The sequence below is a fragment of the Trichomonas vaginalis genome, chromosome VI, assembly GCF_026262505.1.
Source record: "Trichomonas vaginalis G3 chromosome VI, whole genome shotgun sequence".
Taxonomy (NCBI): Eukaryota; Parabasalia; order Trichomonadida; family Trichomonadidae; genus Trichomonas; species Trichomonas vaginalis.
This window is the reverse complement of record NC_067208.1, coordinates 6,711,727-6,738,757: the sequence shown is the minus strand read 5'-3', so window position 1 is coordinate 6,738,757 and position 27,031 is coordinate 6,711,727. Positions and strand designations below refer to the sequence as shown.

Here is a 27,031-nt window from a genome sequence, read left to right as displayed (position 1 = left end):
ATAAATGAAAGTGAAAATGTTCAACAAAAAATAAACGTTGTTAAACCAATTACTGAAATAAAAATTTTTTCATCTGTTGATGAATTTAATGACTATTATGCTAATAATAAAAAATTATTTGAAGAATTGACAACATGTAAATTGAATAAAATGTTTAAAGTTGATGGATTCAAAATTTCAAAAATAAAAGGAGTGGTTAGTTTGAAATCTATTCCTCAATCAAGAATCACCTCATTAATGAAAATTGATGATTTAACAAAAAGAATAGAAATTATTGAAGAAAGAATGAATCAAATAATTGATTTCATAAATCATGACTCGTTGAGCCCGGGTCCTTAAAGCCCATCACTGAGTTCAAGGTTATATTCATCAAATATTTCATTATTAAATGCAACTTCTGTTAGTTTATTTATTTTTTCAATACGATCATTTGAAAGTCTATCGTTTAATTTTTTCTGAAGTTTTTCATTTTCTAGTTCTGAAACTTTATTTGGATGATATGTAAATTCATGAAATTCTTTGGCCTCAGTTTTGATCATTAATTTACAAAGAACTTTTGTGGTTGAAATTCGTTTAAACCATTTATCATTAATATTTGTTATAAATTCAATATTCAGAATTAATTCCCAAATTTTTACATTTTCAATTAATTTATTATCAAATGCAAAAGCAATAGGTTTAATATTAAACTTACCTTTATAATATAAACTTTCTACATAATCATCGAAATAAACATCTACTTGTTTAACATTTTCAAGAACTGGTGAAAGAGCATCCATTAATTGATTGACGGTTACGAATCTTGATCCACTCATTTTCTTACGAATTAAAAAAATAAATTATTCAAAAATGTAAGACATGAATTTTTAAAGTTTATTTTTTTATTTTTTTATTTTTTTTTATTTCATTATGTATGGGTTTAGTGTAAATGTCTTACAATTTTGAAAATTTTTTAAATCTTGATTTATTCAAAAACGTAAGAATAAAAACCGTAAGAATCATACATTTTTTACTTCATATGTTAAAAAAAATGATACAAAATCGCTCGATATTGTATGAATTCTTACGTTTACAAAAAAAGTCACAAAACCCGCATCATATACTACTTACTTGATTGTGCTATTTTCTACAGATCAGAATTGTGTTTCAATTACTTGAAAAATTTAGGAGCTAAATACACTTATTACTCCGAAAAATATGCTGTTCAAGGTGGGAATATAAACATTTTTATGCAAATGATTGATGAAGGTAAATCATTTGATAGAATGATTAGTACAGCATTAGATTATCGAAACTATGAAATTGCTGACTACCTTAAAACAAATTTTGGACAAACTTTTAATTCAATAGAGGAAAGTATGCTTTTTGGAAATTATCATGTTGCATCTTATTTACTTACTAATGGAGAAGTTATCAACAAAATTTATAATCTCTTTCTCTTCATATTTATCATTGTTTTATTCTATTCTCTTTCTTTTCATATTCATCATTGTTTTATTACATTATCTTTCTTTTCATATTTATCATTGTTTAATATAATTCCCTTTCATTTCATATTTTTCATTGTTTGAGAGAATTCTCTTTATTTTCATATTTATCATTGTTTTATGAAATTCTCTTTCTTTTCATATTTGTCTTTGTTTTATTGGATTCACATTATTATCATATTTATCATTGTTTTATGAAATTCTCTTTCTTTTCATATTTATCACTGTTTTATAATATTCTCTTTATTTTCATATTTATCATTGTTTTTTTACATTATCTTTATTTTCATATTTATCATTGTTTTATGAAATTCTCTTTCTTTTCACATTTATCATTGTTCTATGACTTTCTCTATATTTTCATATTTATCATTATTTTATGAAATTTTTTCGATATTAATGAATGCCCTCTTAGTATTGCTATCAATACAAATTCAACAGAAATTGTATTGTCCAATTCCTAGTTGAGCATGGTGCTGATGTTAACATGAAACTTATTCTCTTTCTTTTCATATTTATCATTGTTTAATATAATTCCCTTTCATTTCATATTTTTCATTGTTTGAGAGAATTCTCTTTATTTTCATATTTATCATTGTTTTATTGGATTCTCTTTATTTTCATATTTATCATTGTTTTATGAAATTCTCTTTCTTTTCATATTTATCATTGTTTTAAAAATTTTTTCTTCTTTTCATATTTATTATTGTTTTAAAAAATTCTCCTTCTTTTGATATTTAAAAAAAAAGGTATTGGGGCTTCCAGGGGCTGCGCCCCTTCTAGCCCCTAAAAAACCTAGAGGAGAACTAAAAAATTATATAGTAAGAAATTAAAGTTTTTATTCGATAAGAACGACATCGCTATCGTTTTCTTCTTCCTCCTCCTCTTCTTCATAGTCAGTATCTGATGGCTCTTTGTCAGCCACATGACCAGCAACAAATATTGAGACAAATTGTTTCTTTGGTTTTGTTAGCAGGAACTTTTGATGGTCGTAGAACACGAATTCTACATTTTGAAAATGTTGTGCTGAGTATTCTGTGAAATGGGAAATTGGAATTGGTTCTCCCATGCCAAAACCAGCAATGGACGCGAACAAAACATCGTCTTCGACTCTTGCAGGTTTGTCAATTGCAACAGTAGTTATTATGTGAGGTTTTCCTTCACATCCTGCAAGAGATTGTACATGATATATTGCTTTTTCTTCTCCCTCAGGAACTGAAAGTGTGAAATGGAACGAGAGTTCTCCATATTCATTTGCTTCTTCGTAATAGTTGTATGTTGTAGGATACACCAATTGAAATTTTCCTATTCTTGTTTCCCTCAGGTGTTGTCTATATTGCTTGGGAAAACATAAAATAAATTGCTCTATAGCTTGTGTTGCTATTAGATTAGTTGTAACTGGTAATTTTGAGGCGAAAAGGTCTACAAGAACACCGGGATTTTTTATGTCGTTTTCAATTGGTTTAAGAGATTCTATGACTTTGTTAAACATTTCACTATAATCTGTGTTGTCTTCGACCCCCAATTGTTAAGAAGTTTATACAACAATTTCAGTCTTTTCATGGCGTATTTTCTTTGAATGGAATCGGGTAGCGAGAGGTTACAGTCGTCGGTTTGTGTTTCGTTACTCGAATATTGTTCAAGAGAAATTAAATCTTGAAATTGTGCTCTTGTTAACATACTTGTAGAACTATGTGAAACTTGTTCTGGTGCTGGTTGTAAATCTGTTTCAGATGTTTCTGTTGTGTTTTGAGAAGAAGAAGAACTCAAATTGTTGGACAATTTGTCTTGAATTGTAGAACTATGTGAAACTTGTTCTGGTGCTGTTTGGACAACTGTATCTGTTGTGTTTTGAGAAGAAGAACTCAAATTGTTGGACAAATTGTCTTGAATTGTATGAGGAAGTTGCTTTGGTATTATAGGAGGTCGTAAGGGTTTTGAGAATGGTGAGACATAAGTTGTAGGAACTTTAACTGCAGAGGTAGTCGACGAATTGTTTGCGACACTTTTTCTTCCTTCCATTATGAAAAATAAACTGTTTTTTTCGGACTACTCATAGAAAAGTTTAAAATAAACGGTTTTTACCAACGGAGACCCCCTCTATTTTTTTATTTTATTTAATAGTTACCGTTGGCAAACCGTTCCATCTCAAGTATTGAATGAACTATAAACGTTTTTTGTTTTCTATATATACTTTTTTGTCCAACGGTAAAACTTTTTACACAACGGTTTTTGAGAGTCGTCGCTGTTGACTTTTTTGTAGAGCACTCAAAATAGTATAACTTTGTCCGGACAAGTAATGGTCTATCGTCGCTACAGGAAAAGTTACAGGCGTTCCAAGGAAGTATACTTTGAGAAGCCTTTTCTCCTTATAGAATGAGATAGGACGGTTATTTTACAAAACTGACAACACTTTGACCGAGTAGTTTTTTGTGCTGAACAAATAGTGTCATATAAACATCTGTCAAAAACCGCTTTTTAACTTCACTTAAAATGCCACGTAAGCTACGTAAGAATATACGTAAGAGGAAGGGAGCATTGAAACATCCAATAGTAAAACTGACACCACAACAACAGTTGCAACAACAAATGATGAATGACCCCACTATGTTGCAACAAATGTCAAGCAACCCTATGCTTTTAAACCGAGTTATTGGTGCACAGAGTGGAGGTTTAAGAGCGGCACTTTTAGCGAAAATGGCAGGCTATGGTGGAGCTGCAGACGGAACAGCTTATAACCCTCAAAGTCAAATGAATTTGAGTTCACTCAAAAATCAAATAACAGATGTCAAAAAGTCAAACATAGACATACAGAAACAAATAAGTGAAAACGAAAAGAAACTAGAATATGACAGACACACAAAGAAACTCAATGAGTTAAACGTAGAGAAAAAGAAGAAAGAAGAACAACTGAAAGAACTAAGTACAGAGGAATATGCGAAAAAAGTGTCAGAAAAAGCAGCAGAAGTAGCAAAAATGGAACAAGATGTTATAAATTTGAAAAACCATACTACTCAATATAAAGTACTGAAAGATGAAGAATAAAACAAAAAGCCCTGAAGACATATATGGATAGCGATGAGTATAAAAAAGAAGTTGAAGCAAATGTAAAGGCAGAAAAACTTTTACAGTTGCAAAACCAAACCGTACAGTATGAAAACTTAGCACAAGAAAGTAAAAATAACGACGCAGCCATGCAAAAGGCAATGAAAAGTGCAGAATATATAAAAGCTAATAATGACTGGTTAGATGCCCAAGCCAACGCTAAAGCAGCCCAACTTATAGGGTCAATAAGGACAAAAATACAAGCGGATGAAGACAGTTCAAATGAAGCTTTAATGAATGCTGACTTTAAGAACGCCTTCGAAGCTCTTCATAGTAAGGTGAAACTAGTGAACGACTTCTCATCTGGAAAGAAACTGAAGTCTGAAGGTTTCGACAACGAGTTAAGAGAAGTAGCACAAAATATGACGAAAATAACAGATGCAGCAACGAGACAGGCAGTTCAAAGTGCTTATGACGCCGTTAGAGCAACTGTTGTGGAAAGTCAAGAAAAAGAGTTACAACAGACCAAAACAGACCTAGTAAATGCTTTCTTAAAACGAAAAGTCAGGTAGGACATTATGCTGCAGATGGAACATATGTGCCAGCTGGTGGAACTTATATACCACCAAACCCTCCAAGAGAAGCACCTGCACCAGGACTACCTAAAACATTTACATCGTCACATGGACACAGACACAGGCATGCACCAAAACCAACAGTTCAAAACACTGCACCACAACCAACAGTTCAAAATCCAGCACCACAACCAACAGTTCAAAACACTGCACCACAACCAACAGTTCAAAACACTGCACAGCAACAACCACAAACAGAGCAAGGACATAAAAGAAGTAGAGAACAAGGAAACCAAGAATTCTTAAAAATGCTTAAGGAAGATATGGTTACCCAGATACTCTTGACTTTAGTGACAGATATAAAGAAGCTATTAGAAAGTTCAAGGAAGGAAATACTGACCCGAACCTATTTAGCTTTATGGTTCAGCACCAAATGGGATATAATTTCAAACCTGGAAAATACAAGCTCGCTAAGGATATGATTTAATAGCATATCATCCAAATGACATGGATGAATTTACTCCGAGATATTTGGTGTCAGAGCTAAATGATAATTCAACTCTCTTCATGAAACGCGTAAAAAATAGAGACGGAACGAAAAAAGAAAGGTTTATGAGTCCGGATGACTTAGATAGGGAAACTTTTTAAAAACGGTCTCGGAATATATGAAATGCCAGCAGATGAGGTACAAGAAACTCCACAGGAAGAAGTTCAGATACAACCAGACATGGAAGAAATAGTTCAGCAACAACAGCTAGAAGAGCCTGAAGGAAACGAACAAGTCCCTCCTTTGGAAACTAACTTCACAGAACTAGATGAAGATTTGGAACAGCCGAAAAATCTTGACCCTCAACAAGAGTATGCGGAGAATATGGAATCTTTCCAAGAGTCTAAGAAAAATTCGGCTGACATAGTAGAAGAATATCGAAAAATGTTCGCCGACATACAAAAGACTCCAACATCAGATGAAAATATTCAGCATAGAATGGAAGTACTGAAAGAAAATGTACGCAAATACAACAATCCTTTTTACTTACGACCATATAACGTTCAATCTTTGGCTGAACTCGGTGAAAATAAAAGGTTAAATTTCAACAAAACATATAGAAATGAAACATTGTTTAAAGTTCATTCAGAACCTAACCAATATGGAAACAAACCTACTTTTGTTTCTGCAGACTATGGAACTACAATGAGATGGGGTCATAAAGCTAATCCGGATAGGTGGTTCATAAACTTACAACCACAATTCCAAGAAGTTGTAGACGCAATGGAAGTGAATGGTGAACCAGATATAGCTGGTATTTTCAGCGCGGCTTTAATGCCATTGAAAGATATGAAACATGCAGATATTTTGGACCAGTATGAAATGAACATGGCTGATGGAAATATAACACCTGACGTTCTAGAACATTTATCTCAAAGAACTACACAGAACCATAGAGATGGTATATTTGGTGAAGAGTTTAGAAAGAAAGTTAGGGAGATAGAAGGAAGAGAACCTATTGTACATGACCTTGCAAACGAAAGTTTACAAAATGTCATAAAAACTTACTTTGCAGACAATGAACTGAGAAGGGATGAATATTTAAGAAAACTCAAATGGACAGTACCAAATGAAATGTTAGTATTGAAAAACATGTTCCTTGACAAAATAAAACCAACTACAGAAATAAATGACGCAAGACTGAAACATTGGGTAAAAGCTTTCCCATTCACAAAAGATATTATTGGTAACATGGAAAGAAAACCAGAATGGCTACAAAAACATATATTTGGAAACGAGCTTATTCCATATGGACAAGCTCTGTTTGAAGAGCTTGAACCGGAAACTCAGGAAAGAGTCATGCAAACAATACGCGAAGACTCAAATACAAACTATGACAAAATCTTTCTAGGATATAGGTTACCTGAGATGGGCGACCAGAGCCCAAAGGCAAAAAGGACATGGGAAATTTACAACATACTAGGTGAACATGAGGCAAAGATGCAACAACTTGAAGCAGAGGGCAAGTTACCAAAAGCGACACCAAAGAAGAAGAGAAGAGTAGAACAAAGTGAAAGTAGTGAAGAAGTAACTTCATCTAGTGAAAGTAGTGGCAATGAAGGAAAAAGAAGAGTTAAAAACTCAGTCAGGAAGAAAGTAAAGCTTGGTCCACGTGGGTTCTATTATGACACATAAATCCAACTATTCTATATTTTTACCCATATGAAATGTACGCCGCTCAGAATATAACGCCAACAGTTTTGGATGCCATGAACGGAAATGTTTCCGAATGGTATAACGAATGCGACAATGCCATTAGAAGGTCAGAAATAGTTCCTGGAACTTACGAATATACAACTGCTGTTTCTTATGGAAACGTAGGTGAGTTTGGAGAAGGTTCTTCAACAACAGTAGATATTGCTTGCGACAGGTTTCATATTATTTCTATTGACAACTCATTCTTATACGTGGAACAAGACATTGAAATAAAACCTTCTGCCAAGTTGTCTGACAAGAAAGGTTGCAATGGAATTTTCTATGTCGGATACCAATATGCTCCAGAAGTTTTCATGGGATATAAGATATATTCTAACTCTGACTTAGTTCAAACAGTAACATGGGCAAACTATGAATGGTTCGCTTTGAGAAACTCAGTACAACCACAAGCTAGAGAACAAACAGACCAGTATGCAAATATTGAGAAAATAAGAAGACTTGACCCTAACGTTCCAGGAGTTTATGTTAACCTTTCTGGACAAACTGCAGCAGCAGTAACCAAAGTAAAACTGAAACTTAGAGTTCCTTTGTCATCTTTCCTCATCTTCAGGTTTTTAAGATACTTGCCAAACTGGGCAGGAAAAATTTCTATCGAACTTACTCCAAGCAAAAATAACTTAGTCATTGCACCAACACAAGACCCATTCACTATTACAGACGTAAAGGGAACAAATCAAACGTCATTCGCCGAATTTTGCAAAGACAAAGTTGACTTAGACTTTGGTTTCTCAAACTTCAACAATGAAGTAAACTATTATTTCAATGCTGCTGGAACTGCTTGGGACCCAGTTAAGTTCACATGCGAAAAATTTGAATGCAAGAGAATAGAAAGCAGACTTGCAGTCTATATGTTGGACCCAGATATTTCAAATGCTTTAGCTGCCAAATATATTGCAGTTCCACTTATGTTCCCTATACACCAAATATCTGTCAAAGACTTTGCAGGTGAAGTTGGAAACCAAAGTGCTGACCCAGGTGCAAGAACAGATATTGCTTTAACAACTGCAATGAAACATGCAGATACTATGTTTGTACTGTTCAGACGAACTATAAATGACTATTCTTGTTTCTACAACCCCGGTATTAAATATCATATAAACATAGATGGCAAATATTATCCAAGAGAAGAATATTCTACAGTTGAGGATATGAGGTCATACAACTTGACATTAGATGCTATGAACTTTAACAACAACTTCACAACAACCATTAACCCTGAAATGCAAAGTTCTATTATGCCATATGTGAAAGTATGGACTCATACAGGAGGTCAAAAAACTCAATATACAAATGGAGACCGTTCAAACTTTTGGCTTGGCATTCCATTTGCTGACTCAGAAGACTTTATGGGTGGTATTTCAACTGTTGGTACTGTACAAATACAATATACTGGTGACAGAGACGGTCCAGATGAACTGAGAGCAAAGAAGTTTACAAAACCAATAGCACTTTTCACGGAAGATGCTCTTTTGAAGATTCGTTCGATGAAACCTGCTGGGGCTCCTCAGATTGGCATAACGACAGCTTCCATCGAGCAGATTTTGGCAGCAGGTCAGTAAGTTGTTCTTGAACTGACTTCTCTCCGTCAAATATTGACAGTACGCCAGTTTTGACATAATATTGTAAGATAAACTTACCTTTAGTGTTGTAAACAGAAATTCATCAAAAGTGACACCTCAGAAAAGCTAAAATATTGAATTTTTGGAACTTTTGATAGAGCACGTTTTTAAATATTAATTAAAGTAAATGTATATTTTGTAAAGATTCTTTTTAATAAAAAAATAAAATTTTGAAGAAGAACACAAAATCTTCTGAAAAATAATATCACATAAACTCATATTATTTTCTAATATATAACTATTTTATATAAAAATCAAATTCAATGATCTTAAAAGCGAAGGATAAACCTCAAAATTTACGAATATAATGAGTGGGAATATAATGCTTATCTATCATAAAACCATATGAAATATCAATTTTTGCTTTACGCCTAATTTTTGACGACAATTAGCAAAAAATGTTAAATGTTAACACTCAGTCCATTTGAATATGAAAAATAAAATTGACTTTGATTAAATGTTTTTATTTATCATGCAATTCTTCTTGCGACCAAAGATTTGAATAAAAGTTCAAAAAATAAGATAGCTTAAAAATAATGTACGGTAGTGTTTACTAATAGATGAATAGTATATAAATTCTATTAAAATGGATTTGATCCAAAAAAATATATAAAATTTGATCATAAATAAAATCGTTTTAAATTACTTCTTCATTTAAATTATAACAATTATTTTTGGTTTTATATTTTTTGGATCAAATCCATTTTAATAGAATTTATATACTATTCATCTATTAGTAAACACTACCGTATATTATTTTTTAAGCTATCTTATTTTTTGAACTTTTATTCAAATCTTTGGTCGCAAAGAAGAATTGCATGATAAATAAAACATTTAATCAAAGTCAATTTTATTTTTCATATTCAAATGGACTGAGTGTTAACATTTAACATTTTTTGCTAATTGTCGTCAAAAATTAGGCGTAAAGCAAAAATTGATATTTCATATGGTTTATGATAGATAAGCATTATATTTCCACTCATTATATTCGTAAATTTTGAGGTTTATCCTTCGCTTTTAAGATCATTGAATTTGATTTTTATATAAATAGTTATATATTAGAAAATAATATGAGTTTATGTGATATTATTTTTCAGAAGATTTCATTCTATATGCCTATGAAAAGTACTCTAAAAACTAACTTTTTCCTAATTATAATTAAATCTAGAATATTGTATTATGCTTAGTATTATTTCATTTTTCTCATTCAATTTAGAATTTACAAATGTCAAAAAATTGAGAGCTGTCACTTTTGATGAATTTCTGTTTATTACATTAGAAATATCTGTAAGTTTTGAAGTTATATTTTTGTCAACGTCAAGAACTTTCACCATTTCAGTTATACCAACTTTCTTTGCTTTATGGAAATATTTTGGTTCAGCAAATATTGCTATTCTATAACATTTACCATTGTTTGTATAAAGAACTATTCTGTCAATGTATTTGTATTGTTTGTGTGTGTAAACTTTGTTCTGCTTCAATTCGAAGAGATACTCGAATACGTCCATCTTTTATTCTAAGTAAAATGTCATTTCCGAAAAATAGAAGCGTGAGTGTTTCAAAAGGTTTAATGGCGGTGGCAGATGTGAAGTTAAATTCACCAACTCAAACAAACAGTCAAAGTGTTGTTGTCAATGTCAAAGACAGAGATGTTGAAGTGGGGAAACCATACGAAGACGAAGATGGTATAACAATGTTCCTGTAAAAGAACCAACATATCCTGAAGTTAGCAGAGACTTAAGTTCTGTTGCAGATATTCGAAACGACTACCAACAACTGAAAGACAAACTTCAAACTCAGGAGAAGATTTGTCAAGCTTTAGGTATAATGTTAAACTTGGTCGAACACAACCCTGTAAAAGTGAACTCATATGTCATTGCACCTCATGAAGTTTTGAAAGAACTATTGAAACTTTTGACAGAGGCAGACGATATAAACATCAAAGAAATAGAACCCGACATTAGTTGCTGTGGTGTTTCATATAATGTCATTGACAAGATATACGTTGAAAGGAGGTGAAACGTTGAACTTAAAGTTAGTTTCCCAGACGTCATAAAAATATTTGACGACCACAACATTTCATTAAAATTTATTTGCTAAGTAAATGGCAGAAGACATAATGGTTTATACTATTACGACTAAAAACCCTGAGTCATATAATTCTATAACAACAAACTTACAAAGTCCTCAAGGACGATATTGTAAACTAACCTTAAACACAATGACGACTAAAGCCTGTTTTGCTCTTTTGACACCAGAAGACTTTATTGTTGTGAATGGTAAAAATACTCCTTTGAAGATACTTACTCAGATATACACCAACAGGTTTTGTTGACTTATTTAATACTTTAAGTACGGGTGTAACATGTGCTGCAACTAGAGCAGGTTTTCATTATGTTTGGATGTCCGACTGAGTTTACTATAAACGATATGAGCTATAATACAAAACTTATTTCTGGTTTTTACTACCAACAGTTTCCTAAACAGGAAAAGGTGTCATACAAGGAATGTCTATTCCATTGACATTAAGCACACAATCTTATATATTGTTTCAAACTTAGGTTCAAAGTGTTATTCGAATGTCGACAGAAACTATTATGACCAAAAGATACTTATGCGTATAAACAATACTTTCTCTGCTGGTTTGCCTATTGTTCATTCGAATGCAGAATTTTCAACCTTAGTGAACTCAAACACTTTTGGCAAGTATAACGTTGACATTAGTTGACGCAAACTTTGTTTCCTGTAAAACTTTTATGTCCTATGTATTTGTCAATGACGGCAGAAAGTTTCGAATTGGAAGATGCAACTGGTGAAAGTATTGTATTACAAGAACAACTTCAACAACAAATAGCTCAAGAACACAAATGCAACAAATGCAACAACAAAGTCAAGAATAAAAAAAATATTTTTTTATCCGATAGAAAAGATGACGAAATTCATCTCAGTAAACAAGTACATGTCAGGACTTAAAGAAGAACTAGACCCATTCACATATTTGAATGTTTACTTCTACCATTTTGAAAAGTCTTCATTCAGCAAAGTTTGGAACATCGAACCAGTTAAGTTTGCTATTGTGACTAAAAATGGTGCGAAATTTGAAGACTTAGACATAGAAGGTTTGTTAGCAGTCAAAGAAAGTTTTGACAGAAGGTTTTCAAACCTTAAAGAAGGCAAAGCATACAAACTTGTTATACCTTATGAACCAAAGAAAGCAGACGACTATGAATATTATGAGTCTAAAGTTGTAGAAGTTCAAGGTAAATTGGGTAAAAAATTTTAGAGTCTAAGCCAGTGTTTGCTCCTAAGAGGAAGAGAACATTGACATTGACCCAGAAATGTTCTAAAAAATAAAATTTTATTTTTACATGTCAAATTTCTTTTTCTCTGGAACTGGTTCAGGTTCTTTCTTCTCTTCTTCTACTTTCTTTTCTTTCTTTTCTTTCTTCTTCTTTTCTGGTAGAGTTATGTCAAATTTGGCGCAACTATATTTATGTAAAAGTTCTTTGTCCTTTAATAGCTTCTTCTATTCTGTTTTCTATTTCATCTTCAAGAACAGCGCATGTGTTTCTTTGCATTCTAAGAAATTTTGTTGGACTTCATCTTCCAAGAGGCGTCATCTCTGTCAACAAGTCTGTCATTGACAAATTTTAAGACTTCTCTGCTTAATGTTTTTATGGTTCTTGTCATATTCCCAGAAACAGAACTTTAGAACAAATTCCCCTTTCTTGTTTACACTATGTAAGATTTTATGGTCGACAGATGTTTTGCTGTCGAAAAGCTTGTCTCGAATATAGATAGCGAAATCGCTAGACATTTTCTAAAAGATAAAAATTTTAATTTTTCTAAAAATATGTTAGAAAAAAAGTTTGCTGACATTGACAAGAAATTTGAGAATGTTTTAAACAAGAACAAGAGGAAGTTAGAAAATGCTCAGATAAAACCCATACATGACAAGTTCTTATTTGCTCAGAATGGTATAACAGGTCTAATTGCACCACCTGGGTCGGGTAAGACTTTCACTTATCTTAAAATGGCTGCACAACAACAAGAACTAGATGAGAAGAACCCATTCTATGAGTTAGTTGTCATTTGTAGTACTTCTGGTCAATTTGACCAAACCGTCAATTCGTTCAAAGATATTATAAAGAAGTCTAAGTTAGTATGTATAAAGACTCTGAGTTGTTGGATTGGATAAAGAAGTACCAAAGAAGAGTTTTGAAGTACAATGCTATAAATGAGTATATAAATTCTAAGTTTAAAGACCCTAATGAGGAAATGCAGAGAATATTAGAGAAGAAACACTTCAGAAACAAACAGAAAGAGATAGAATACATTTCGAAGAAATTGCAATCTTACGATTGGAAGACTTACCCTCATAGATGTCTTCTTATCTTAGATGACTTTGCTTCTCATCCTTTGTTAAAGAATAGAGAACAAGATATGTGTCGAATTCTTAAGAAGCTCAGACACTTTAACATCTCAGTTGTCATTTGTGTACAGACAGCAAAGAGTTTAAGTAAAGATGTTAAAAGAATACTTACTGACATTATACTTTTCCCCGGATTGTCCGAAGACGATTTCATGGAACTTATGAAAGAGTCCATGGCAGGTAAGTTTGACAGACATAAACTATGGGAGAAGTACAAAGTCATACAAGACCCTCATACTTCTTTCAGAATTCATATCTACGCAAACAAAGTTCAAATTGTAAAAAGTCAAGCTTGAAAAATAAAGAGTGCATCTACCCTATTGTTTGAAGTTGTCAAAATACTCTGTTATTTTTTCCTTCAGTAGCGGTAAGTCTTCTTTGAAGGTAAGTATTGTACAACCTTTCATATCATAGTGTGTTTGAGTAACGTATCTTGAACTATTTGTTTTCACATCTTCATTCGGTCATTGAAATCGGTAAGTTTTCGCGATAGAACTCATTTCTGTCAGATTTGTAAATCTTAGCAAGGTCGTAAAGCTTTGTTGTTTCTTCTGACTAAATGCAACATAACCATATCTTTATCTTCTTCATTTTCATCTCTTCAGTATAAATCATATACTTATAGTTCTTTTCCTTTCCTTTTGGTACCGAACGTGGTATTCTTTTCTGAATGCTTTTGTCTTTTGCTTCAATGACTTCATCTTTTGCTTCAAGCTTGTTTTCCATCTCTTCACGTTCTTGTCTATGAATTTCGTCAAGAAGTCTGTAAATATTCCAAGCATAACGAGGCGAAGCCCACATTGCAACAGCATTTACAAAAGATCTATGTACATACCAACCTCTCAAACCATTTGGCAAATTTTTACGATTTTCATGAGTTTTAGGCGACCCAGAAAAAAGTCGGTCTCGCTGTGCTTCGCTCAAAAAAGTTTTTGTGTGCTTTGGTTTTTGAACCAATGTCAGTCTGTATGTTTGGTATCTGGAGCAAAACATGCTGTCAAATACTTTGCATTTGGTACATATCGTCTTTGACCGAACGAATGAGACGGAGTTGTTTGTTAAACTGTATGTACTCATATTCTTCATTTATGGCTTCATGGACTATAACTGTTGTTGTGTTCTCTGTTGTTGACATATCTGTCTTTAATACAAAATAAAAATAAATAAAAATAAACTAACTTTATTTTTTCTATCTTAAGGAAATTCACTGTTTTCATAGAGTTTTGGCGACTACGTTTTTTTACCTACTCGCTGTGCTTCACGATTTTCATAGAGTTTTGGCGACTAAGTTTTTTTACTTACTCGCTGTTCTTCACTGTTTTCATACGGAATCTCTTCTCTCGGTTTTCCGAGGGAAGCAAGCATATGCCATTTTACTCAGAATTTTGTTGCTGAATTCAGCAAAAATAATGTTTAGGGTAGAAGGTTAGATCTCACCTGTTTTCTCACCTCTTTTCTCACCTCATGAATTTTCATGATTTCATCGTACATGTTTTGTCAAGACTTCTTCGTACATGTTTTGTCAAGACTTCTTCGTACATGTTTTGTCAAGACTTCTTCGTACATGTTTTGTCAAGACTTCTTCATCGTAATGAACGTATATGTTTTGTCAAGACTTCTTCGTAAATGTTTTGTCAAACATGAACGTATATGTTTTGTCAAGACTTCTTCATCGTAATGAGCGTAAATCAGACAAAAATAATGTTTAGGTGAAGTGGTGAGATCTCACCTGTTTTCTCACCTGTTTTCTACCCCAGTTATTTCACAAGCGTTTTACATGAATTGTACGATGTATATTTGAAATCCTAAACAGTTTTGTAGCTTCTATTTCTTCTTTTAGTACATCGAATGTTTTAACAATGCCGAAAGTTTCTTTATATTTCTTCTTGACGTCAGATAGAAGGAAATCTTCTGCTGTTGGATAGTTTTTGTCAAGACTTCATCGTAAATGACCAAAAATATATTTTAGGGTAGATGGTTAGATCTAACCTGTTTTCTCACCTCTTTTCTAACATGGTCTAAAACACACAAAACTCATGAATTTTCATACGGAATTCAGCAAAAATAAAGTTTATGTTAGCATGTTAGATCTAACCTCTTTTCTAACACGTTTTCTAACCTCTTGAATTTTCATGACTTCTTCGTAAATGTTTTGTCAAGACTTCTTCGTAATGAGTGTAAAGGACCCAAAAATATAATTTAGGGTAGATGGTTAGATCTAACCTGTTTTCTAACCTGTTTTCTAACATGGTCTAAAACACACAAAACTCATGAATTTTCGTGAATTTCCTTAAGATAGCAAAAATATATTTTATGTTAGCATGTGAGATCTCACCTGTTTTCTCACCTCTTTTCTCACCTGTTATTTTATAAGCGTTTTACATGGTAAACGTTATGAATTCGTGAGACTTTAAACAGTTTTGTAGCTTCTATTTCTTCTTTTAGTACATCGAATGTTTTAACTATGCCGAAAGTCTCTTTATATTTCTTCTTGACGTCAGATAGAAGGAAATCTTCTGCTGTTGGATAGTTTTTGTTCAGAAATGCTAACATGTCCATTTTATTTTCTACCGGCTTCTCTGCTTCTTTCTTTAAGTCTGCATAGTCGTTTCTCATACGTTCTATCTCTTTGACGGAGTAGTTATATTTCCTCATTGCTGCTTTACATTTAGAACATTGCGGGTTCATTTTTGCGTTATATTCTGAAACCTTACCAGCTAAAACAACTAAAGCGTCAATTGCTCTCTTCATCTCAAACATAGCGGGTCTTATTTGTTTGTTCCATACTTTACCTCTTCTATCTTCATCTCTTATCTGCCATACACATTCAGCAACTAACGAAACAAAGTTGTCGTAGGTCTTAAATTCTTCAGATTTATATATGTCAGAAACATTCTTATATACCATTCGCAATCTTTGTCCATAACCTTATGGTTGCAATGAAATCCTAGAAACTCATAGTTTACCTTTCGTATGAACTTCTTTATTTCTACTGAGTCAGTTGCTTTGACTTCAATTTCGTCGAATTCAGGAATAGTGAGTTTTGTTGTTGGATTTCAGGTAGTTTAGGCAAATGGTCAATAATGTCCTGCATTTCATAAAGATACTGTTCATTTGTTTCATCTTTCGCACTACAGTCTAAATTACTTGTTAAATTCTTGCTTTATCTTCTGGATTTCTGTTCAAAAAGTATATGAAGAAGGAATGAAGCTTTTCATCTCTACCAACATAGATGTTGGATTCATGACTAAAGAGTTTGGTGCTGTTGTTTGAATTGTTGTTGTGCCGATTGTTGACATTTTTATTTTTTTATACAAAATAAAAAATAAATAAAATAAAACTAACTTTATTTTTTATTTCGGGAAAATTCATGAAAATTCAAGAGGTGAAAAAAGAGGTGAAAAAACAGGTGAGATCTCACTTCTTCACCTAAATTATATTTTTGGGTCCTTTACACTCATTACGAAGAAGTCTTGACAAAACATTTACGAAGAAGTCATGAAAATTCAAGAGGTGAAAAAACAGGTGAGAAAACAGGTGAGATCTCACTTCTTCACCTAAATTATATTTTTGGGTCCTTTACACTCATTACGAAGAAGTCTTGACAAAACATTTACGAAGAAGTCTTGACAAATTCAAGAGGTTAGAAAACGTGTTAGAAAACGTGTTAGATCTAACATTCTAACATAAATTATATTTTTGGTGTAAATTTCATGAAAATTCAAGAGGTTAGAAAACGTGTTAGAAAACGTGTTAGATCTAACCATCTACCCGACATTCTCGTCAAATACAAAAAAATACAAAAAATGACACTTTTTCATTAGATAACTGTTATTTTTTGACGAAGTGAAGGTTAACAATTCGTCAAAAAAATCCCTGAAATCATATCTTACATACAAAAAAATACAAAAGAATGACACTAACTTTATTTTCTGACTTTCACAAAAGACCAAAAATAAACGCTTTACATGTATTTTTCAGCAACTTCGTCAAATAATTTTATAGCTTTATCTATCTCATCTACTTCAAACGTTTCTTTACCTTTTATGGGAGCACCATATATTTTCTCAAACTTTTCAAGTAGTTCTGTTTCTGCAGCTCTCATATCATTAACGAACACAACCTTGACTCTATTGACTGTAGAGTCATATCTTAGAGTTATATTATATGTTCTTCCTATCTTATATCTTTTTGTGTTGAAGTCCTTCGGTTTCTGAACGATGTAAAGTAAGCCTTCACTGCAACGTTCCGTATCGAATGAACCATATGTTATGAAGTTATATCCAACAACTGGGTCTAACCATAACAAAACTATTGGTATAAGACTTTTGTCTATAAGATATGCTCTTGTTCCATGAAATGCTACTGATATCATAAGCTCAGGATTTCTTGTCAAAATTTTCTGAGTAGAAGCAATTCTAACCCAGTCCTTCGGTCTCTTTCCAGATGGAGATAAAATGTCTGACAAAGAATATTTGTTGTATTTCTTTGAGTATCTTACGTTTAAATCACCTATTCTAACCAATTTGGTGTCATTGTCTATCTTTCTAACTGTTTCAAACTCAATGTTTGTCATATATGTTCTTACATACAAAATAAAAAAATAAATACAAAATAAAACTAACTTTATTTTTTCTATCTTAAGGAAATTCATGAAAATTCAAGAGGGTAGAAAACAGGTTAGAAAACAGGTTAGATCTAACCTTCTACCCTAAACATTATTTTTGGGTCCTTTACACTCATTACGAAGAAGTCTTGACAAAACATTTACGAAGAAGTCATGAAAATTCAAGAGGGTGAAAAAAGAGGTGAAAAAACATGTTAGATCTAACATGTTAACATAAATTATATTTTTGGTCCGGGAACAACTTTCTCTCAATTGGAGCTGTGGCATACTCTTTGCGTAAGCGGTTCAGACCTTCTTCGAACTCTTGGTCTCTCTTCGATTTGGATTGAGATTGGAATTGCTGGGGTGGAGCTTGCTGGAACATCCAAGGGTTGGGGAAGTAAGGCATAGGCTGAGGAGGGTAGTTCGGGAAGCCTTGTGGTGGGTAGTAACCTTGAGAGGGGAAATTGGTAGAAATTCGGAGGTACTTGCTGGAACTGAGGTTGCTGAGGAGACTGTTGTGGTTCTTTAGGTTCCTCTGGTTTGGGAATGGACTCGGTTGGTGGGACGTGGGACATTTGTTTGTGTCCTGTCGGATGGAAGAACTTTTCCTGTCGGATGGAAGAACTTTTCCTGTCGGAAGGAAATTTTTTTCCCTTTGTCCGGAAAATTTTTTCCTGTCGGATGGAAAATTTTTTCCTGTCGGATGGAAAAACTTTTTCTGAAGTTCGACCAAAAAGTTCTCAATTTTCGAAAATTTGAATGGTTTACGGACGGACAACTGGAAAAATTTTTCCTGTCGGAAGGAAGAATTTTTTCTGTCGGAAGGAAAATTTTTTCCAGTTGTCGGGAAAATATTTTCCTGTCGGATGGAAGGACTCGGAATGCCAGAAGGATTTGACGAGGCAATTTACCTAATTTAACTTAACGACTGCGTAAAAAGACTACTTGCGCAAGGTCATGAAGCCCAAGGTTCAAGTTCACCACTATTTCTGGAAGGGCTGTCTTGAATCTCGAGACTTCGACCGAATTCCAATTCAAATACCAGAAAACACTCCTTTCGACGACATAAAGGACGCAAAAAAAGAAGCTCTTGTTAAGTTCCTAAACAAACGTCCTTGGATAAAAATACCAAACAAGGAGAACCCCCTACCCCATATGAAATTGCAATTCAGTCTCTCCTTCGCTTCTCGGGTCAACCATTCTACATAAACCTGTGAAGGCGACATCCAACCAGTTCAGTAAACCTTAACGTTTAACTGCACTTTTTTATGTTTTTTGTGAAAGTGTCAAAAATAAATTGTTTTCATGAGTTTTCTACGATGTTAGAAAAGTGGTTAGAAAACGTGTTAGATCTAACATGCTAACATAAACATTATTTTCAATACTTTTTCAGCACTTTTCCGTAGTTATAATATGAAAGACAATTCGAGATAAAAGTCATAGTACAATGGAATAATATGTTGCACACCATTTGTTGTGAACCAAACTTGAAAGTCAGAGAAACTGTTACTAGGTGGTTCGTAGAATTTAGAAGCAAAGTCATAAAAGTCCTTACCAATACATAGAAAACTATTGTTGCTTGAACTGAAACTTGCATGACACATAACATTTTGAGGGTCAAACACGTTTCTATAAACTGTCAAATCTGCTGGTGGAAGTATAAATTGAAATGGACCATCTGGTGGGTAATGGTTCGTTCTGGTTTAGTAACCGAAGAAATTGTGCCCAAGAACGTTTGTCTACTTTCCAAAATAAAAACTCTGTATCTCTTGGAGGGTTAATTTCAATCTTTTGAAATGAAACGGTGGAGTTCATCTTGTCATATTCTAGTTTCAGATAGTATGTTCCATTTAGTAAAGAGTCGTATTTTTCTTGAAATTCCCAATAATATTTGTTCATTTGAGTTTGAAAGTCATTTAGAGTTTTCTCAAGACTTTCGTCTGAACGAACTGTAAAGATTCTCATTTCGTCAAATTTGTCTATTAGACCATCAGAACCTTTATACTGCCCATGAAAATATACTGCGAACATAAATGCGTTAGTTCTATTTGAAAACAAAACTCTTCTAAATCCTATTGCCTTTGCATCTGAAGGACTTTGAAGCCAACGAATTGGATAGTCAAACCTGTATGCTCGGGATGAAATTTCTTCATCTGAAATAGTCCTACCAGCATTTGTAAAGATATAGTCTAACGGTTTTGTATCTGCTACTTTTGTTCTTTGTTTTTCAACCTGAAGCATTTAATATATGTAAAAATATATTGTTTTAAAATGGTATGCCATTTCATATTTCTCATCTAACAAACAAGTTTCCCAACGGTCTTCTCCAACAAACTCAGCGTACATTTCAAATAAAATTAAAAAATGTCACTTTTTTAAAATAAATTTTTTACTTCATGCAATGTTCACTAACATCGAAAGGCATGTCCATAAGACGTTCTTCTTCTAACCTCTCTAGTATGTTTGGATAATTTGCACGTGCTGTTTCCAAATCCATTTCGTAGCGAAGACCAGCCAGTTTGTCATAGACTTTTATGGGTCTTCCCTTCCTATATTTAAACTTCTTCGAAACTCTCCAACCATATCTTTGCAACTCTGCTTTTATTCTAGCAGACTTTCTGTCCATTCTATATGGGGGCATTTTTATAAAAATAAAAAAATATTTTTTTCTTTACTTTACATAACCGCCTGCTGCCATAAGTCTTTGACGCCAACCCATACCAGCTAATGAAGGTTGACTTGGTTTAGTTTGGAAACTAAACTTTGGTTTTGGTTTATCTTCAGTTTTTGGTTTTTCTTCTTCTATCGGTTTTTCGTCACTTTTCGGTTCCTCTGACTTTACTTCACTTGCAGGAACAGTTGTGTCGTCAACATCTTCATAAATATCATATGCCATTTGTTTTTGTTTTCCTTTCAACTTTTTGTGTTTGTTGTAAAGTTTAGAATATTTCGACTCTAAGTCAATGAGATGTTCTATAATGAACTGTTGGTCAGTGAAGTAAACTTTTCCATCTGTTGTCTCGAAAGCTCCTTCAGACTTCAATATTTTATTTGTGAGAGTCTGTTTCTTTTTTGAGATACTTGCCGTTCCATTTTTATGAAAAGTGACTTTGTAGTTAGGGTTTGTATTTCCAGACCTGGCACTTTCTATTATTGAATTTTTCTCTTCATTTGTAAGTTCTTTGACAGGTTTTGACAATGGTTCTGAACTTTTTGTTTGTGGTGTCAAATCTACCGTTTCAACTTCTTCGGTCATTTCATCTCAGTAAAAAATTTTAGTTTGGTTTGTTTTCAACTGGTTGTTGTTGTTTTTTAAGTCGGTCTAAAACTTCCTGAGGTATAGGAAGAACTTGACAAACACGTTTGTAACTGCTGGAAGCCGACAAATCCATCTTGAACCCATTTGTCTCAATGCTGTATTGTTCATTTCATCTCAGTAAAAAACTTTACATTCCCCACGTTTGAGGCGGTTGAGGTTGGTTATTGTTTACCCATTGTTGTGCATGGTTATATCCTCTGTTAAAGAATCTTTCACCTTGGTCCATATAGTGTCCTGCTTGGTTATAGTAGTCATTTGCTTTGTTATAATAGTTTCCTGCTTGTCTTCCTACATTGTCCATCCATCCTTGAACTTTTCCTCTTGTTTCAGGATTTGGAATAAGATTTGTTGCATCTCGTGCTACATCCCAACCTTTCTGTACAGTTTGTATAATAGGTTGTGCTTTCTCTTTAAGTATACCTAATGTACTCAAAATCTTCCTTCCAACTCCAAATACACCTCTGGCTATTGTTCCACTGCGGGCAAAAATCTGGATGCAACTCCTGCTAATGCGCCAAATAAACCCATTTCTTATAGGATAAAAATGACGAATCCAAACAAGGACCCCTATGTTTCTAAAGCGACAAAGAAAGCACTCATGGTAAAAATCTTTAGTTCAACACCAAATGCTTGGTTTATGGATATCTTGGAAAACATTCCGAGAGTTAGAACAGATGGACCACCATACTGGTTAATATTTGTTGGTCAAAACACAAGATACTGTGAAGCCATACCATTATGGTCCAAAAATATTTTAGATGTGAAAACTGCTTTGACAATATTCGTTGACAAATACCATCCAACAAAACTGACATCTGACTTTGAAAGTTCTTTCAAATCAGATGATGTAAAAAACTATCTGCGTTCAAAAAATGTAAACCAATATTTCATTGTCGACCAAAACCATTCTGCTCTTGGTGTCATTGACGGTTGTATAAAAATGTTAAGAGACTTAAACCAACCACAAGGTGGTGAAGCAAATGAAATGTCATATGACGACAAATATAGACACTTCTCCATGGCAAAGATGAGACAAGTTTTAAATATTTACAATAGCCGTAAACAAAAAGGTTTGGGAAACCACTCCCCCGAAGAAATGAAAAACAACCCTGACTTAGAGAAAGACTATATATTTAATAATTTAGTCAAAAGAGACAAACAAGAAAGAATGCCGGGCTTCAAACTTCAGAAAGGTGACAAAGTAAAAATAGAAATACCTAAACGCGACCCATATGAAAATACTATTGACTATGACAACAATGGGAACCCGACAGGTACTCACATTCGTGTTCGTAAAAATAGAAGAAAGTATACAAGAGAATATTATGAAGTTTTAGGCAAACATGGCAAAATGTACACACTGCAAGCAGAAGATAAAACTACTATTGTCAGACCTCGTTTCAAACTTGTCAAAGTTCAAGGTGGTATACTTTCAAAGACAGTTCCTAACAAATATAAGACAACTCCTGACGAATATGCTAAAGAAGTTGAAAATGACGACTAAGCAATTCTATACCATGCGTAAACTGTCATGTAAGGTGGCATGTATTCTTTACTTTGTCCTGTTGTTTGCGTATATCCTGAAACGAAATGTGTATGGTTTCCTTCTCCCTGAGTGTCACTCCAGTAACAATTTATAGCAAACTTAACGTCGTCTTTAACATCATATCCTTTACCTTTTGTCATTCCTGACCAATCCCAATATCTATGCTTATGCCAACCTGCTTGAGATGTACTTAAATCTATGTAGTGACTGTGTGCAGGTAAATTTTCACCTGAAATCGTTTTACTTCCACCTGTTTCCTTTGAAGAGTTTGCACAATACAAAAACCTGTCGACTATTTGTTCCCATGCACCAACACCAAACATTACTTGAGGACCTCTTGCTTCCATAGATGTATAAATAGAACCTACTGGGTTCATTAAATCAAACATATGAGACATTATAGGATTGTCTCTTTTGAACTTAAAATATAGTGCAACTATTTCAGGTTTCTTCTGGTTTGTGTCAGAATATTTTTTTATAATATAATCTTATGTTTTCAGGGTAGGTAAAATCTTGACTATAATATTTATTTCTGTCATCTTCATAATAGTATACTATTCTCGTTTTTTCTATTGCATTATATCTTTTATATCTATAATAATCTAAATATAATGTTAGCTTTTGTTCATCTACATGTGGTGTTCTGACGTCATCTCCATAGTCATAATAATATGGTGCTGGAGCTGGGTCAGGCAATGTCATATCTGTCATTTCATAAACTCTTAAATATTTCTTTTGTTCGTCTCCATATAAGTTTAAGTAGCAGTTGTTGTCTAATGGAACTATAACTTGTGTACCATCATTCTTTTTATAGCTTACATACATTTCATTGTTATTTTTCGGAATGAGTTTACACCGTGTACCATTTTCTAAGGACTGTACAAACTGCCATCTAAAATATTTATTTTCTTCATTGACAGAAAAGTCACCAACAATAGTTTCAATATTTTTTGTTCCTATCAAACTTTGGTATATTTCATTGACATATGTTTTATCTGCTTTATTTTCAAGGCTAACGTTTAAGTCTGTTATTTCAGAAGATGTATGTGTATGTCCAACGGCACTTTTCCTGTTTAAGGTTTCTTGTAAGTTTGTAATATTTGCAATGGTATGTGTATGTCCAACGGCACTTTTACTGTTTAAGGTTTCTTGTAAGTCTGTTATTTCAGATATAGAATGTGTATGTCCAACGGCACTTTTTCCTGTTTAAGGTTTCTTGTAAGTTTGTAATATTTGCAATGGTATGTGTATGTCCAACGGCACTTTTCCTGTTTAAGGTTTCTTGTAAGTTTGTAATATTTGCAATGGTATGTGTATGTCCAACGGCACTTTTACTGTTTAAGGTTTCTTGTAAGTCTGTTATTTCAGATATAGAATGTGTATGTCCAACGGCACTTTTCCTGTTTAAGGTTTCTTGTAAGTTTGTAATATTTGCAATGGTATGTGTATGTCCAACGGCACTTTTCCTGTTTAAGGTTTCTTGTAAGTTTGTAATATTTGCAATGGTATGTGTATGTCCAACGGCACTTTTACTGTTTAAGGTTTCTTGTAAGTCTGTTATTTCAGATATAGAATGTGTATGTCCAACGGCACTTTTCCTGTTTAAGGTTTCTTGTAAGTTTGTAATATTTGCAATGGTAATTGTATGTCCAACGGCACTTTTACTGTTTTAAGGTTTCTTGTAAGTCTGTTATTTCAGATATAGAATGTGTATGTCCAACGGCACTTTTCCTGTTTAAGGTTTCTTGTAAGTTTGTAATATTTGCAATGGTATGTGTATGTCCAACGGCACTTTTTACTGTTTTAAGGTTTCTTGTAAGTCTGTTATTTCAGATATAGAATGTGTATGAGTCTTTTTAGAATATTCGTTTCAGCTCTTGTCACTTCACTTGACATTTTATTGTCAACATATGTTTTGTCTGCTAGTTCAGGATGAGTATGTTCTTTTGTTGCATAAGCATTGTTAGCTCTTTCTTCTTCTTTTGCTATTGCATCGTCTACATATTCTTTGTCAGCTTTGTTGTCAACATCTGCTTTCAAAAGAAGTTTCATTTATAGGTTTCTCGTTTAAATTTCTTTTGTTTGGATTTATACAGACAGTATGGTTCTTATTGTCTTGAAACAGAAACTCATCTGTCATTGGGTTTATTGTCAGTTTTAAGTTTCCTTCTTTCAATGACTCAGATATCTTAGAATAGTTTGAAAAGTTTGTTGTGTTCTTATTTAGAGCTTGCATAATGAGTTGTCGGTTGTGTTGTATTTCTCTCATGGAAGCAATATCTTTCGACATTTTTATTCTAGATAAAATATACTTCCAAATAGAAAAAAAAATTCAAGAGTTGCTACAACTAAAACCATTAGATGAACTTTTTACTAATGTCGGTCAAAAGTTTGAGACAGAGACCGTAAAGCATGAAGGCTATCGTTTTGACTACCCGTTAAGATGGTTAAGAGACCCATCTGTCACAAAAGCTATTGGCTTTCGTAGAATGAAGTTCATTTTCAGAAGCCATACATGGTTTCCCATTTACGGTCGGTTTTGAAGTTCGATACTATAACAAAGAAAAACGTATGTATGAGAAATTTGAACAGGGAAACTTTTACAAGTTAGTTTGCTTGTAAACTTAGAAACAACTCTTCAAGCTTTTCAAGAAAAATAAACAATATCTATATCGAATATGCAAACCAGTATAACATTGACGAGGGAGAATACCATCTCGATATTATTTATGACAGGAAAAATGCAACTGTTAAAATCAATAGAATAGAAGACCTTGGAGAAAACGTTTATATTTCTACAAAATATAACAACTTGGCATGGTATAGATTTATGAGGATGTTAAATCAGCCTGCAGCATATCCAGTACACCAGACTTTTATGAAGTCGAAAACCCTAATGGAACATATGAAAATGTTTTCGACCAAGATGCTATTATTGTTCATGCTTCATTTTCTGGCGCCCAAAACTCTTTCTTATGCTTGGCAAATGACTTTTACGAAAAACCTACAAAGTTATACGAACCACCAAGTGGAAGTATTTCAGACTTTCAAGTATGGTTTACTACAGATGGAAGAAAAAGAATAATTCCATTATACCATGCGTTTTACTTAGAACTTAGTTTCATATACAACTACTATCGAACGGTAAAAATATAATTTTTTAATATACCGGTTGTGTGTTGGATTTGGTTGCCAACTAGACTGTGGTGCAGGTTCAGGCTGTTGTATAACAGAGCTTGTTCTTCTGGTTCAGGGTCTTTAGGTATAATACCAACGAACTGACCTACCCTTTTACCAATATTTTTGACACCGTTCCAAATTCCTCTTCCTACGGTTTTTATTCCATTCCATATACCTCTTCCAACATTTCGAAAGAAGTTTCCTATCTTACTGAAGAAACCCATTTTACTATATGTAAAAATCTAATGTCCGCCTAGTCTCTTGCGTTTCCTGTTGAGTTCCATAGCATTCTTTTAACTGGAGCTCATACATTCTGTTTCTCCTCTGGTAGAAACATATTCTGGGTCAACTCCTGTGTTCGCGTCATCTGCATAAAGTTGTTTATATCCCACTTCAGGGTTTGTATAAAACTCTTTCCATCTCATATTTGCATACCATGGTGGCAAACCTAACGCAGCGTCATTTGACATGGCAGTTTGCATTTGTACATCTGTTGGCACTTGACCATAGTTTGCCATTGCAGTTTGTATTCTAACTTCATTTGGAATATTCTCTGGGTTTGGTTGTCCAGGTTTGCTGTGCATTCGCTAAGTTCTGTGCGTCCATTTAATATTAGATAAAAATATCTCTTACGAGTACATATACTGAATATTTGCAGGCATTGGTTCATCTTCATATTCTCTGTACTTTTCTGCCACGTCAAAGAAATAAATGACACAATGGAAAAAACCTAAAACAAGTAGTCCTATTTCAAACCACATTTACTTACTAATAAAATTTCTTTGTTATGACACTTTCTCCGGTTTATAGGACCTCTCTCATATTCTATCTTGTCATATCTAAACTCATAGTCATGTAATGTCCTCTAACCATCTCATAACGGTTTCCAAACCACTTTTATCGGATGTAAAGTAAAAGCATGGATGGTTATGTAAAACGTCTAAAGTTTCTAAAGA

At 33.3% G+C, this 27,031-nt stretch overlaps 11 protein-coding genes and 4 pseudogenes across 15 annotated transcripts, besides 3 other annotated features; 7 read left to right on the top strand and 8 right to left on the bottom strand.

Annotated features, from left to right (window-relative positions):
- Window positions 1-2,325: 2,325 nt before the first annotated feature.
- Window positions 2,326-2,979, bottom strand: TVAGG3_0818260 (attachment subunit-related family; the record flags this gene model as incomplete). The annotated part of the gene is made up of 1 exon (XM_001306684.2): window positions 2,326-2,979. One exon carries the CDS (start codon window positions 2,977-2,979, stop codon window positions 2,326-2,328), a length of 654 nt encoding a protein of 217 aa, XP_001306685.2.
- A 1,001-nt stretch (window positions 2,980-3,980) lies between these two features.
- On the top strand, window positions 3,981-4,464 carry TVAGG3_0818250 (protein of unknown function, DUF4106 family; the record flags this gene model as incomplete). The annotated part of the gene is made up of 1 exon (XM_051247909.1): window positions 3,981-4,464. A coding segment is annotated over one exon (484 nt), but the record flags the coding sequence as incomplete, so codon positions are not given.
- Window positions 4,465-4,555: 91 nt separating this feature from the next.
- Window positions 4,556-5,907, top strand: TVAGG3_0818240 (annotated as a pseudogene). Its single transcript has one exon. A coding segment is annotated over exon 1 (1,352 nt).
- A 131-nt stretch (window positions 5,908-6,038) lies between these two features.
- TVAGG3_0818230 (protein of unknown function, DUF4106 family) lies at window positions 6,039-6,908 on the top strand (the record flags this gene model as incomplete). Its single annotated transcript, XM_051247908.1, has 1 exon — window positions 6,039-6,908. A coding segment is annotated over one exon (870 nt), but the record flags the coding sequence as incomplete, so codon positions are not given.
- Window positions 6,909-7,094: 186 nt separating this feature from the next.
- Window positions 7,095-7,289, top strand: TVAGG3_0818220 (protein of unknown function, DUF4106 family; the record flags this gene model as incomplete). The annotated part of the gene is made up of 1 exon (XM_051247907.1): window positions 7,095-7,289. The coding sequence occupies one exon, from the start codon at window positions 7,095-7,097 to the stop codon at window positions 7,287-7,289; it is 195 nt and encodes a 64-aa protein (XP_051083382.1).
- An 86-nt stretch (window positions 7,290-7,375) lies between these two features.
- Window positions 7,376-24,543: a mobile genetic element.
- Window positions 9,014-9,051: a mobile genetic element.
- Window positions 10,226-10,262: a mobile genetic element.
- Window positions 11,919-12,240, top strand: TVAGG3_0818190 (protein of unknown function, DUF4108 family; the record flags this gene model as incomplete). Its single annotated transcript, XM_051247906.1, has 1 exon — window positions 11,919-12,240. A coding segment is annotated over one exon (322 nt), but the record flags the coding sequence as incomplete, so codon positions are not given.
- On the top strand, window positions 12,843-13,717 carry TVAGG3_0818180 (annotated as a pseudogene). Its single transcript has one exon. A coding segment is annotated over exon 1 (875 nt).
- On the bottom strand, window positions 13,919-14,556 carry TVAGG3_0818170 (annotated as a pseudogene). Its single transcript has one exon. A coding segment is annotated over exon 1 (638 nt).
- TVAGG3_0818160 (organellar and viral DNA polymerase type B) lies at window positions 15,789-16,181 on the bottom strand (the record flags this gene model as incomplete). The annotated part of the gene is made up of 1 exon (XM_051247905.1): window positions 15,789-16,181. One exon carries the CDS (start codon window positions 16,179-16,181, stop codon window positions 15,789-15,791), a length of 393 nt encoding a protein of 130 aa, XP_051083380.1.
- Window positions 17,386-17,997, bottom strand: TVAGG3_0818150 (organellar and viral DNA polymerase type B; the record flags this gene model as incomplete). Its single annotated transcript, XM_051247904.1, has 1 exon — window positions 17,386-17,997. The coding sequence occupies one exon, from the start codon at window positions 17,995-17,997 to the stop codon at window positions 17,386-17,388; it is 612 nt and encodes a 203-aa protein (XP_051083379.1).
- On the bottom strand, window positions 18,164-18,605 carry TVAGG3_0818140 (annotated as a pseudogene). Its single transcript has one exon. A coding segment is annotated over exon 1 (442 nt).
- Window positions 19,734-20,271, bottom strand: TVAGG3_0818130 (uncharacterized protein; the record flags this gene model as incomplete). Its single annotated transcript, XM_051247903.1, has 1 exon — window positions 19,734-20,271. A coding segment is annotated over one exon (538 nt), but the record flags the coding sequence as incomplete, so codon positions are not given.
- On the bottom strand, window positions 20,702-21,067 carry TVAGG3_0818120 (phage tail repeat-like family; the record flags this gene model as incomplete). The annotated part of the gene is made up of 1 exon (XM_051247902.1): window positions 20,702-21,067. A coding segment is annotated over one exon (366 nt), but the record flags the coding sequence as incomplete, so codon positions are not given.
- TVAGG3_0818110 (uncharacterized protein) lies at window positions 22,290-22,853 on the top strand (the record flags this gene model as incomplete). Its single annotated transcript, XM_051247901.1, has 1 exon — window positions 22,290-22,853. The coding sequence occupies one exon, from the start codon at window positions 22,290-22,292 to the stop codon at window positions 22,851-22,853; it is 564 nt and encodes a 187-aa protein (XP_051083376.1).
- A 1,512-nt stretch (window positions 24,544-26,055) lies between the features above and the next one.
- Window positions 26,056-26,299, bottom strand: TVAGG3_0818090 (uncharacterized protein; the record flags this gene model as incomplete). Its single annotated transcript, XM_051247900.1, has 1 exon — window positions 26,056-26,299. A coding segment is annotated over one exon (244 nt), but the record flags the coding sequence as incomplete, so codon positions are not given.
- Window positions 26,300-27,031: the final 732 nt, after the last annotated feature.